At 36.7% G+C, this 12,945-nt stretch overlaps 1 protein-coding gene across 1 annotated transcript in view; it reads right to left on the bottom strand.

The window, feature by feature from the left end:
* Positions 1-12,945, bottom strand: part of SNX24 (sorting nexin 24) — a 70,490-nt gene that overhangs the window by 3,230 nt on the left and 54,315 nt on the right. The window contains exons 4-6 of the mRNA XM_089512266.1: positions 2,277-2,371; positions 1,246-1,278; positions 339-403 (exon numbers count right to left, since the gene is read on the bottom strand). Coding sequence (XP_089368392.1) covers positions 339-403; positions 1,246-1,278; positions 2,277-2,371 — 193 coding nt within the window. The remainder of the gene's footprint in view (positions 1-338; positions 404-1,245; positions 1,279-2,276; positions 2,372-12,945) is intronic.

Below are 12,945 nucleotides of genomic sequence, written 5' to 3' on the forward strand. Positions count from 1 at the left end.
AACAATTAAAATGTTATCATTAATGCAATATGTATGTATGTATGTATGTTGTGTTGTGCTCTGTTTTCAAAAGGAAAACTCACCATGGATAGCCTTACTCTTATCAGTATTTAGACAGACAAAAATGTAAATATTTCAAAATTAGTCTCTTTGTAGTTGTTTCTCTCTTCATAAAAACCTCATTTTCTAGCTATTCTTTAAATAAGTTGAAAGTAACAACTCCTGATATTCTGTCAAATTATTTGAATTTGGACTCAGCATGTATTAATAATAATGTGGTTTTTGTGGTGCAGGGTCAGTTCAGTAAAGAGCTGTTAACAGATGACAGGTTTGATTACCATTGGCTGCAGGCAAGACATATGGATCCCTTAGGAACAGGAGCACAGGCTGGTGGGACAGTTTGCTAGAAAGGTCAAGAACAGGAATGTCAGCATCAACGGATAGTAAACTGAATACACTACAAACTAGCTTTGATAGAATGAGAGGATGTAGCTGGTTTTATATATAATCTTTGTTTACATAAACAAGTTTTATGCAAAAGGCAGGAAACATTTCTGAGTATAAAGGTCAGATACCATTTAATAAAGGCATTTTCTCAGAAGCAGATTCAACCAAGATCAATCAGATTCAATGTTTTCTAAATGAATCCAGGACTGCAACCCTGAAACACAACATTTTTTAAATATATAGTTTGCCCTGGAATCATCCCACTATAAAGCAAAGTTCAGCAATTTGCAATGCCCGCCCTTTCCCCTTAAAACTAAACATTAACTTGTTTCAGCTGCTGCTTTTTCTCCGACTCTTACACAAAAAATGCACAAAATAAGCAGAAATCTGTGTGACCATCTATCTGTAACAATGTGAGACTTAAAACACAGTTGTTATGGTAGTAAATTAAGTCTGCAATAGCGCTTAGGTTAATCATTACTAATTTGTCCCATTATTGTCAATGGATAAGTTTGACTTTGTAGATCCCACCTACTGATTTCAAGGTAAGAGTTTTAAAGCACCCCTTGGCTGGACTGTACTCATTGGTAGGAATAAAAAATAATCCACAGTAGCCATTTGCACAAAAATCTATACTGTTCTTTATATCTCAGCATAGAAAACAACTTCAGAGGTATAAAACATTTCATTTTGCTATGTTTCCAAATGTGGGTTTTAAAACATTAAATTATTCTGATTTTATATTGCATAATATTTATTACACATCTTGCACTGGAATGTTAAACTGAAACTGCTCACCTTGATTCTTCTGATTCTGTTTCTTCAAAAGAACTAAAATATTAAAATACGTGCAGATTAGTTTATAAAGGAAATGAACCAGAGTGAAAACAAATCGCAGTATTTTCTGTGAAGATCGCATGACATTTTATCAGAGGAGTATCTTAATAATGTTTCCACTTGCCCAATTTTATCCATTATTCTAGTGGCATTATATACAAGAGTTTGTTTCCAGGGGCAGGAGCCAGACTTGTGTTTCTGCTGGTTTTCTGCAATAAAGCATTTATCCTTTGAACCTGTTCCAGAAACTGAATTTGCTATGGCAAACATAATGTTTTATGGCATCTCCCTCGATGTAGATAATACTGCTTGAACATTTCTGTGAAAACCATTTGAGGTATGGGCATCGATGAAGGCTCCTAAGAAATCAAGAATTCTACTAAAGTGCTGCTGTGGCTATCTGATGCAGTGGACTGCCAATTCCCCCGATATGTGACAAGGACTGGTACTATGTTAGTGCCTACTGAATACAAATATGCTTTCTTTTCTGGAAACTCCCCTGAGCAGCAGCCATTGGCTTGTGGACCAGAAGTGGGCCATGAACCACCACTTTGAGTAGCAGTGCCCTACCACAGCCACAGACAAAGTGTGTAGCATTCCTATTCTTGCTTATTTATCTAATAATTTTACCCCACTTTTTCCCATCATAAAAGAATCAGTCAACGTATTTAAAAATCATAACAACATAAATAACTAATGTTTAATAATACAAGCAGCAAACAAACACAAAAGCCAATACATAAAATTGACAACGGAGTAAAATAGTTGTTTTGATTCATCTGCAAAACAAAGCCACTGGACTCTCCCCCTCCCATTTTTTCCCCTGGCCATTTTAAAATCCAAATGTAATCTCAATGTGGAATTAATTTTTGAAATATCTAGTATCTATATAGAGAAAGTGGAGTTTTACCAGATGATAGAATTAGTTTAGCTGTGAGGAAACTTGTATCACTTCTATGTTGCACTGTGAGATGGTTAGGTAAAATCCTTACCCGCAACTTTCTGCTTTTGGGAGAGAAGGAAAATGACGAACGTTGAGGAAGTCAAGAAAAATTTTGGGAAGCTCTTCATTATCTGAAATAATACTCTACAATAAAAAAACCCAATCAAAATAATGCATACAGTAAAATAAATCATGTCATTGCCATTTTTTAAACAAAGGAACTGTCCCCTTTTTAAACAACATACCCAATAACTAGAGCTACTTCATTTCTAGGATCTGAAAGACTCTCATCCATCATGGCAGTATGGGAGAGGAAGTCTCCTGAGTGTCTGGGGGTCTAGCTGGTTTCATTAATGAAAGATTCAGAGCATGTTAACAAGGGAAGGCTAGTGTTTGGTTTGACAGATCAGCTTACAATGCACTGGTTCATCTATAAACTGATAGCGACCTGGCCAAAGTTCTGTAATGCAGAACCACAAGTTCTCTGTGTGATGTTCAGCAATACAGAGACTAAATGCTTATGTTTCATGAAAAATCACTGTCTACTGAAGGCATGACTTATAATTTGATTAGAGAACTGTTAATTAGCAATAAATCTAACACAAAATACAACAGAGATCTGAATACACATTCATCAAGGAGCCTTATTTTTGAGAACATCACAAAATTCAGATTTCAGGATAGCCACAATGCAATCAAACCTGGCTTCTCTTTGTAAAACACCCACCCTCCCATCCACCCACACAAGAGCCAAACGGTGTACTGTACTGTAAAAAATGATGGACTTTGCTCTGGGTTAAAATTCTGGATTAGTCAAGTAGTACGTTCTCAACCTAATTTATTGTATATACTTGATTATAAATTGACCTCATGTATAAGTGGAATGCACATTTGGGGGCCAAAATTATGGATTTTGCTATGACCCATGGATAGGTCAAGGATAACACTTAAGAGACATGTAATGTAATATGTAAAGGAGGAAGCAAAAGAAAATGATGTCAAAGGACTTACAAAATCATGGCAGTCATAACTGCCTGTGATAACTCTAAAACCTTGATGGATGAGGAGGGAACTATGGTAAACTGTGGCTGTGCAATGTACAGAGGAGGCGACCAGGTACAGGCGGGGCTAGGAAAATGCACATATGTCAAAAAAGGATGAAAAGGCCAAGTAAAGAAAATTGTGACTACATTAGCAGTGATTATAGCTTTTTAACGTCAGTGTGATAACTTTGCCTGATTTTAAGCCAGAAAAGATGAGAAACATACATAAATGTCTTATCAGATTCCTCAGAGCCTGATTCCTCTCAGCAATCCTTTGAGGAGAAGAGCTGCCACTGCCACCATTTCCCCACTCAGGCATTCAAAAAGGTCTGAAGTGGGGCCATGGCAAAGAAAGTGGAGAGGCCAGTGCTTCTTTTAGGTGCCCCTGAGGTGGATTAACATCTTGCCTTTTGCTGCTCTTCTCACAGAAGGGGGAATTAAAATTTCTAGACCTATACTTGAGTATACAGTTGACCCTCTGTTTTTGTGGAGGATCTGTTCTGCCCCCCCTCCCCATGCAAACGTAGGACTGTGCATATTCAAGCATCATAGGCTTGAATGGGGCATGCCCCCATGAGTGTGGTCCAGGTGCATGTGCCAGTGGAAAATAGCAGAAGTTGCCCCTCCAAAGATATTTGAGGGCATGGATCCGGAGGGGCAACTGTATACAGTAACTCACAAATGAAATGGATAAACTAAGTCTTTAGAAGAAAGGTGAAGTAATAATATAAATAAAGTGATAATGTTTTACAACCTGTATCACCTAGGAGAGCTTGCTGTAGAAGTATTCCTGTTATGGAATACTTATTTTCATACCCACATATGCACAAAACATTCTTATTAAATTTTTAAAAACCCACATTCTCTTTTCCCAAAGAGAAAAGGCCAGGGCAGTAAATTCTCATTTATCAAGGACTTCAGAAAGGAAACAATATACAACCAAATGGTAGTTTCCCATTTATCTTGGTGAGAAAGCACAGTCATGAGCTTGCAATAGTAGGCAGCCTTCTCCAATACTATTCAATGAAACTACTCACTGAAGTTGGTATGTGGAATGAGCATTATAGGGCTGGAAGATCATTTATTCCAAACCATACAGCAAGCAAGTATCCAAAATAACCAAATATTCAAAATTTCTTCTGGCATCATTTAAGTTATAGTGTGCTACCAGAAAGAGCAGGTATCTGAGAAAAGTATCTCAGAAAAGTGGAAGATTAAATTTATATGAAAAGAAAAAAAGAAAATATGAAACCTACAGGATTTTTTTGTGATTTATGACCTTGCTCATTAGCCATCCCTTTTTATGAGCTAAAATTAGGATATTTTCATTTTGTCAGAAAGAAGAGATAAATACCAGCATTTATGACATCACTATGGCAATAAGAAAAATGAAAGAATATAGCTGCTATGAAATTTCATGTGGTTCACTATGAGAATCTATGTGGTTCACTATGAGAATTGTACTGTATATGAATACTGAGATAATGAAGATATTTATTATGAAGGTTAACCACCACTATGGTAACATCATTGGGCTGACAGGGCTGAAAACTGGCTACAACCAACCAACTTGAAAAAAAGAGTCAGGCTACTTTCAAGCAAATCTCCACAATTTATGTCAATTGTTACAGACAGGGCATAAAGCCTTGGGATTCTGGCAGGTGTAAAGCCTTTCAGTTCACCTTTAAATGAGAATTCTGCATTAAATGTGTCTCCTATTTGCATTTTGTAAAATCAGCATTCTGCTGCTACAAAATTCATCTTGCTTTGCATTCCAGTTATTCATGGAAGGAGAGGTGATGGAGGATGCAAGTCAAAAGGTATGTGAACAGCATAGCAATATATACTGTTTAACCAAACCAAACCAATTCTTAATAGTCACTAACCTAGGTTTTGCAGGAGAGTATCAAGAAAGCTGTTCAGACAATTAAGGATACTTTTTAAATACAGGCAGAGTAGGGTTTAGTCCATAGTCCTTTTAAGTCTCCTGGAATCCTCTCAGTGTTTTACCCATGCAAAAGTTCCCCTGTGGACGTGCTTGGACATTTTTGTCTGATGCAGAACAGCCATTTTCAGTTCAAGGTTTCAGAATTATGTATAATTCTTCCTGATAAATAGCCTGGATGGCCATTTGTTGGCGTTACGTTCATTGTGTCTTCCTGCATGGCAGGGGGTTGGACTTGATGGCCCTTGAGTCTCTTCCAACTCAATGATTCTAACATTATAGTGAATATGCCTTAGACTTGGGCACAATTACTCGTCTCTGCTTTGCAGAGGCTGTAAGATCAGAAGCTTCTGTTTTCTGTTGACTATAGTTGTTTTGTTCAAACTGGGAATAATAAAGTGGACCCTTGTTATACGGGGTTTGGTTCCAAGATCCCCTGTGGATAACAAAATCTGTGGATGCTCAAGTCCCATTAAATATAATGACATAGCAAAATGGTGTCCCTTATACAAAAAAAAAAAATTAAAAAAAATGGAAAATCAAGGTTTGATATTTGAAATTTATACCTTTTTTTAACATTTTCAAACCATGGATGCTTGAAACCATGTATAAAAAAATCTGTGTATAAGAAAGGCCAACTGTAGTTTAGTGAGGTGGGCAATTGCAGCAGGTCAACAGAAGGACACTGTAGGGTTAACCCAATGTATGTAGTGTTTTTGTAATTTCCTTATAGAGTCTGACATACAGTATGGATGTGGATATGATGTTTTGTCCATATCCACATCCACATCCATATCAGACTGGGGCTGTTTTTAGCAAAGATCAGTTGACTTTTCTGTATCAGATTATTGCCCAAGCTACAGACATATTAACTGATTAGACATTAGCTGTTACTCTAAAGAACAAACTTTCATTAGGATTACACTCGCAATTTCTAATGAAAGAATTAAATGAGTTACTGGTATACAACTCAGCCTTGTTTGTTATAGGAAAAAATGGTCTCATGATGATCCATTCCATGATTTGTCTGCCGTTACAAGATGCTGGCCAAAGACAGTTATCCATGGTCTGGTCGCCCACTGGCGCTAGATTATTGCAATACACATGTGAAAATGGTTTAGGAACATCAGTTCAAAACAGAGCTGCTTGGTTACTTATAATACTTAATATTATATTTTACTCTTCTAGTTTTTTGTGATCCACACAGATATCTGGATGCTCTGAAGGGTCTGCTAGCCTTGCTCTGACTAGTCTTCCCTCAGACTGAGGCAACGCATGGCCAATCTAAACAGCCCCACCAAATATTGTCACATAAAAAAGGGTTAGCAGCAGGGCTAAGGGGTAGGAGTAAGGCGTAAAGAGTAAAGGAGTAAGAGGTTTTTTTACAAGAGGAGTATGAATAAGGAGTAACAAAATATATTTGTTCTTCCTTATTCCTGTTATTATATTGTACATGTGAACACCAACCCTCCCCCCCCAAACCAATTTGATTATATTTCACTGAGGAAGGGACTGGTAGGCAAAGAGAGACACTTACACTCATACATAAACACCTGCCTTGCAAAGCAACCGGGGCTTTACCCGAGGGCTGGGGAGTAGGAGTGAGGAGTAAAGGAGTAAGAGGTTTTTACAGGAATAAGATTAGGAGTAATATTAAGGGGAAAAATCTTACTCCAGAGTATGACAATGAGTAACCCCAAAATCACCACTACTCTCCAGCCCTGGTTAGCAGAACTCTCTAAAGCAACCACCAGGCCCAATGCTTGGCCCTGAGTGGTCTTTCCTCAGAAACAGGTATTGTGAGTAAAATGGCCCTAGGAATTGGTAGCATAGGCAGTCTCTGTAGCCTCTTATCTTGTGAAGAATATATTCTCAAGTACAGTATTTTTTGCACAAAAATAATATTTCTGTGCAGAAAATTATGTTTTCTGCACAAAAACTCATGTACAAATGTTTTCAAATATTTTCCATCCCTACAATTCTTATGATATCTGGAAACATCCAGTGTGGAAACAAGCAAAATGATCCCCTTCCTTCTGCCTATGGGAACACCCATTAACAAGCTACTTTCAAGCATATCTGTACCAGCTTTTGATCCATAGGTTCCTTATTATAATTGAGCTAAATTATGAATGGAAATCCAAATGATTTCCACTTTGACCATCTGTTGTTCTGTTATTGTATTTTAAAAACACTTCTAGAAATGTTTACTAGATTTCTTCTTTAAAAAAAACCCAATGGTACGGTATTATGTAAGAAGCCTCCTAAAATCCCAATTTTTCTACCTTTTCAGCTTCATAAAAACATATTCCCAGAGGATAGCATTGGCTAGTTGTACATGTTCTCTTGGTGACATCCCAAATTCTTAATAGTCAGTTATCTTTTCTCCTTCAGTAAGTAAAATATAGTCACAAAATTGCAGAGGGACTTGTTCTGCCTTAACCTTAGCTAGATGCCATCATGCAGTGGAAAACAGTGCTAAAATATCACAGGGTAATGTTCTCCAGAATGGGAGACATATAAACAGCATAATGATTTCCCACGAGTTTCCTTTTTAAAAAATTGTCACTAAAGCCAGCATAAATGGTGACACTTCTTCACAAAGGACACTATGAAATCGAACCCTGGCATTCTAGTTAGGTCCAAACCTACTCATCAGCCAATTATAACAGTAACTGAACAGCTTGTTGGAAACTTGGACAAGACCATTTCCCTAACCTTCTGAGAGTGCACCAGAGGATTGCATTGTTTTCACTGATTGATTTTCTTTTTAACACACAAAACAGCTCTAAAAATGCATTCCCTCCTCCCCAGTCATCCAATCTAGTTCCCCAAGATCCACAACTATCTTCTGACCAGAACACTCTTTGTCTTATGTACTAAAATGTTTGTGCTTTTTGAAGGTTTTAATCCTTTTTGCAATCTTTTAGTCTGAAATGCCCTACTGTTAGGGTGAAAAAGTTCATGACAGTTTTTCCTCTCTTCACAGGGAAAGGTGCTTCACAATATCTAATTCAGTGGTGCTGCTAAAAATGGGGGAGAAAAAAAATCAATAAATGCTAGCTACAGTAAGTAGGCTGGAGCGTCAGACTCCACTGTGACTTAAACCCACAGTCTTTATAGAACACTTTGTAGTATATATTCCTCTGTTTGCCCTGTCTCCAGCAGTCATTTAAAGAGGTCTAACAAGGATAAAAAAAGTTAGCAAAAGAACATTATATATTAAAAATCAAAAAGCAGTTTGGAATGTATTTTTCTATCCAAGACTGAACATTTTAGTGTGTGTTTCTAAAAGAACCGGAAGCGTATCTTGCTAATTCATCTTTTCCTTTTCACTACAGCAATATGAAATACATTACTCCAATTCCTTTGTTTAATAATAATAGAGGATGCTCTTAACAGTCATCAGGAATCACATTTCATTGCCAGCATCCTGCATAATTTAAGAAAAAGAGTCAAAATGTGCATATATTAGTGAAATAGTAATAAGAAGATAAAGGTTCAAAGAATAAAGATTACATCCACACATAAAAGGTCAAATGAAAGGTGCACCAGAAAATATTTCCAGTGAAACATTTACAGCAGTAACCAAGCTCAAGAAGTATGTAGGTGTCCGTCTGTCCGTCCATCCATCCCCACATACATATGTCAGGTGTGGACTATGGCTTTGTCTTACTTGTCCCTGTTCTTCTTGTGAACTGATTCCCCTCCTCATCCAGTTTTTAGCTGATTGCTAATCAGGGTTGGGAAACCTGTTAGTCTCCCAGTCAGCATGGACATTAATGAGGGAGGATGAGAGTTGTAGGTTAACATCCTGCAATTCCCCATCCCTGTACCAGTAGGACAACTGTGTTAGCAGCATTGTAAAAATACAGATACGGAGTATCATCATTTCTGTATTTAACATGATTTCAGTGTTTTCTTCTGTATTTGTTTATTGGCTTTGAATTAATTTTCCTTCCCAAGGTGACAACTACCAATATAAACACAATATAAACACAGCTGGGGAAAATATTTTGTTACGTTCTGGGAAGATGTGTAAAAATGGCCAGTAGCAAGTCCCAAAACCTTGACTACTGATAATTTGGGGAACATTGATTACTTGGAGGCAAAATACTTGGCATACCTCCAAAATTCAGCAGATAGGTATTCAAAGGGATGACAGTGGAGAGTACAGCCTCTCAAGGCCCTACAGGGGGCAAAAGCAGCTCTCCAACCTCTAGCAGTTGACAACCTCTGAATTAAGTACAGGTGAAATGCATAGCTAAACAATATGTAAAACTCATGCAGACATATGTGAAGAGAACACCTTGGTTAAATGACAGTCCACAAACACACTTTTATAGCTCCAAGGATTGTCATCTGTCACAACGCCAACACAAATATTTGGAAGCTATAAGAACCTAGCAAACCTGGGAGATTTGAACTGAAACACATCACACACACACCAGTAAGCAAAAAACTCTTGTATTTGTTTACAGTACTTCTAAAAGTATAAATATTATTGTTTCAACAGATTATTCAGAGTATGGCTTTTTTGCTCAAAGATGTCTGGTACTCTTTTCTGCATTATTTATGCATTTTATCTGTTTTCACCTCTTACTATTTTCCTTTTCTAAAATGGGGACACTGTGTTCATCCCATTTTATAAAGGAAAAAAAAATCCCACCAACAACAACAACTTGCCAAAATGCACCTGAAATAAGCATGGTTAGTTACATGCTGCTTTGTAACTATAGGAGCAAATCAATAGCAGCTGAATGCCATCTGCTTGGGCAGCAGAACAGCACCAAAAGTGTGAGCAATGCATCTTCCCTTATTGAAAGGTTATTTTATGCAAGTAAACAATTCATCGTCTTCTTGCACGCTTGATGCTCATTTACCACTTTTGATCAATAAAATATGCAAAACAACAAAAAAATTGAATCCTAAGAGTAGTTCTGATGCCAGTGTGATAGCTAATCAATATTCAGGTCTGCACTCTTAAGAAGGCAGTGGTGGAGTATTTCCTTTATACAAATCCATGAATTTAAGGGAGCATGTTTCTAAAACAAAACTGCTTTGAGAATCAGAGCTTTTATTTATGCTAAATACAGCAATAAGGATTATGTTTCTCTGTGTTTCTGCTCTCTGTTGGGTTCTAGGGCAGTATTCATTCAGGTTGCTTCAGTTTTTCTGCTAAAAGCACCCTGTGATGGGATTTTCTTTAAACACATTTTCCTTTAATCTGAACACAAGCTCAGTTATTATATTAATCCTCCTGACAACTGCTTCTCAATAAAATAATTCTTCCCGAATAATGAAAAGTTTCCTCACTTAAAATAATGTTAAAAGCTATCAGAACGTTTTTTATTTTAAAATTTTATTTTCTTCTATTTTCTATCAAACTTTCTATTACCCAAACTTCCCTTTTTACCATACCCAGCTGACAGTAGGCCTTCATGTGAAATTCATTTAAGCATGACATCTCAAATGTAAGTATGTTTGCTTTTCAAGTGGAATCCAATGGCATGTAATAATCACACTGCAGTGAGTTTAGGACAACATCCAGTAATAAGAAACGTCACTTGGAAAACAAAATGTTCCACACACTATTCAAAAATAAACATTACATAAACATAATTATCAGATATAATTCTAGATTTCCAGTCCTACTTTCTTTGGACTTGTAACAAATATTTAAATATTTACAAGGGAATACAGGAAAAATGTAACTGAGTTTGTAGAACATTAAGCCTAACATCTTCTTAGGTTTTTACTAGTAATGTAAAAATAGCTGGTTAAAAGATTGAACATGGGTTTGTCAGAGTAGGGCTTTTACAGTGGAAACACTTCTCAGCACTTGTGTTTTTACTCATATTGTATAAATATTTTGTCCTAGTCTAGCCATACAAATCTTTCTAAGGGAAAAGGAGTAATGTTAAGAATTCCTATTAAGAACAGAAAAGGTCAAAGTGATACTATAATACAAAAGGTATTGAAATTAATGAGAGTTGGGCAGTTTCTTTTAGAAATGTACTGTACATTTGGAGCAATACTACAAATACTTAGGTTTATAAATTAACTTGTTTTAGAATCTAGGCACAGAGTCACGTATATGGTTAGGCCTACACTATTAATTTCCCCAAAAGCTCAAAAGATGCTTTTAGCTTTACAAATTTCATCCAATCAAAATTCATGTGTTTCTTCTACATCATCTACTGCTACAGCATTTGTGAAGACCAGGCTGCACAAACTACAGCCAGCTTTAATTTGCTTGCACAAGGCACAAACCTTATTCTAACACCTTATAACTACAAACAATCTTTGTTTCAGGTGCAGCTGAAGAAGAGCTCCATAAACTGCACAATTTTGATCTAATAAATAATATAGAGCATGGTCATGGGAAGTGCAGTAGCTTTGAGTCAATGACCCAACTAGCAGCAAGAGTATAATTTAAAGGCAGAAATTTCCAGTGCATGCACCGTTAGCCACAGTGAACCTGTTACTACTCTAAAGGGAATTGTTTGCCTCTTATTAGATTTTCTACAGCACAGCCATAAGTGATAAATGTACTGCTGTACTCACTGTCAAGTTAATCAATGCTGCCAAAGTTTTGTTGACCTAACAGTAATCCATAAAGTGAGCGGCATTTTCTCTATCCATATGACATCTCAGTCCGCAGTGGGATAGGAATCCTAGAGTGGCTTTGTAAAAAGAAAATGAGACAGGAATAAAGAGGATACTTTCACAATTCCACTTTTAAAGGAGGAGGCTCCTTTGCCTGCCTGAGGAAAAGAAACACACACAAAAAGACTGTTTGAGGGGTTAAAACACTAGCAAATTGATAACTTCACAGATGACAGAACCTTGACTAAAATGGTGTTTTTTGTTTGTTTGCAAAAGCTGCAAGAATCGCAAGCAGAATAGCTGTATATGAAGTATTCTCTTCTATAGTTCAGTGCACCAGTTCAAACACTGTGAAGAGTAATAAGAAAACTTGACTTCTGTTGTTACAGATTGGAGTACTTCAGTTCATAGGAAAGGAATAACCACTTAAATGACCAAAAAAGAACAAATACAACCTTCTCCCCCCTCCCAGGAAACATCTAACAAAAGAAAAGCCTTCTCTATAAAGAACTGCTGCTTTGCTTTCACCAGCAATTATAGGCATATGAAATATGAACTGCAATTGATTTTTTCTTCTAGGGGTCACTTGGCTCCATGTTTTATGCGTTCTAGGCATTTATTTGGGTGGCAAACTGACACGTTTTTATAGAATGAACAGAGCAATGTATTCCTTGCTCAATCAAAGGTACTTCACCGCAGCTCCTGTTCTCTGACACTTGTCCCTCCCAAACTCAAGTATGAGGGATTTCTTAATAATGGCACAGAAAATCAAATTTATAATTTAAAAGGACAATCTCAGCTATAAGAATTTAATGTGAAATATTTTTGTGCCAATGAAAAAAAGGGTGAAGCTCTACTACAGGTAAGATAAACATCTGCTGCAGGTTAGTTCTGGCAAGTTTCCATTCTTCATTTAAAATCTGTGACTTTTTCTTTCCAAAATGACAGATGAGTGACTAGATATATACTTAATCATAATTACAGTTCTAATTATTAATGATAATTTACTCCTTAAATTTAAACTCACATCTCTGTATATTAAATACTATTTTGTGTCAACAGTTCAGTTTGATCATATCCTTTTCTCATTCCCCTGGGAAGGCAATTATAAGCCATCAGTT

Source organism: Sceloporus occidentalis, unplaced genomic scaffold (assembly GCF_023333645.1).
Source record: "Sceloporus occidentalis isolate IW3139 unplaced genomic scaffold, rSceOcc1.0.p SCAF_1, whole genome shotgun sequence".
Classification (NCBI taxonomy): Eukaryota; Metazoa; Chordata; class Lepidosauria; order Squamata; family Phrynosomatidae; genus Sceloporus; species Sceloporus occidentalis.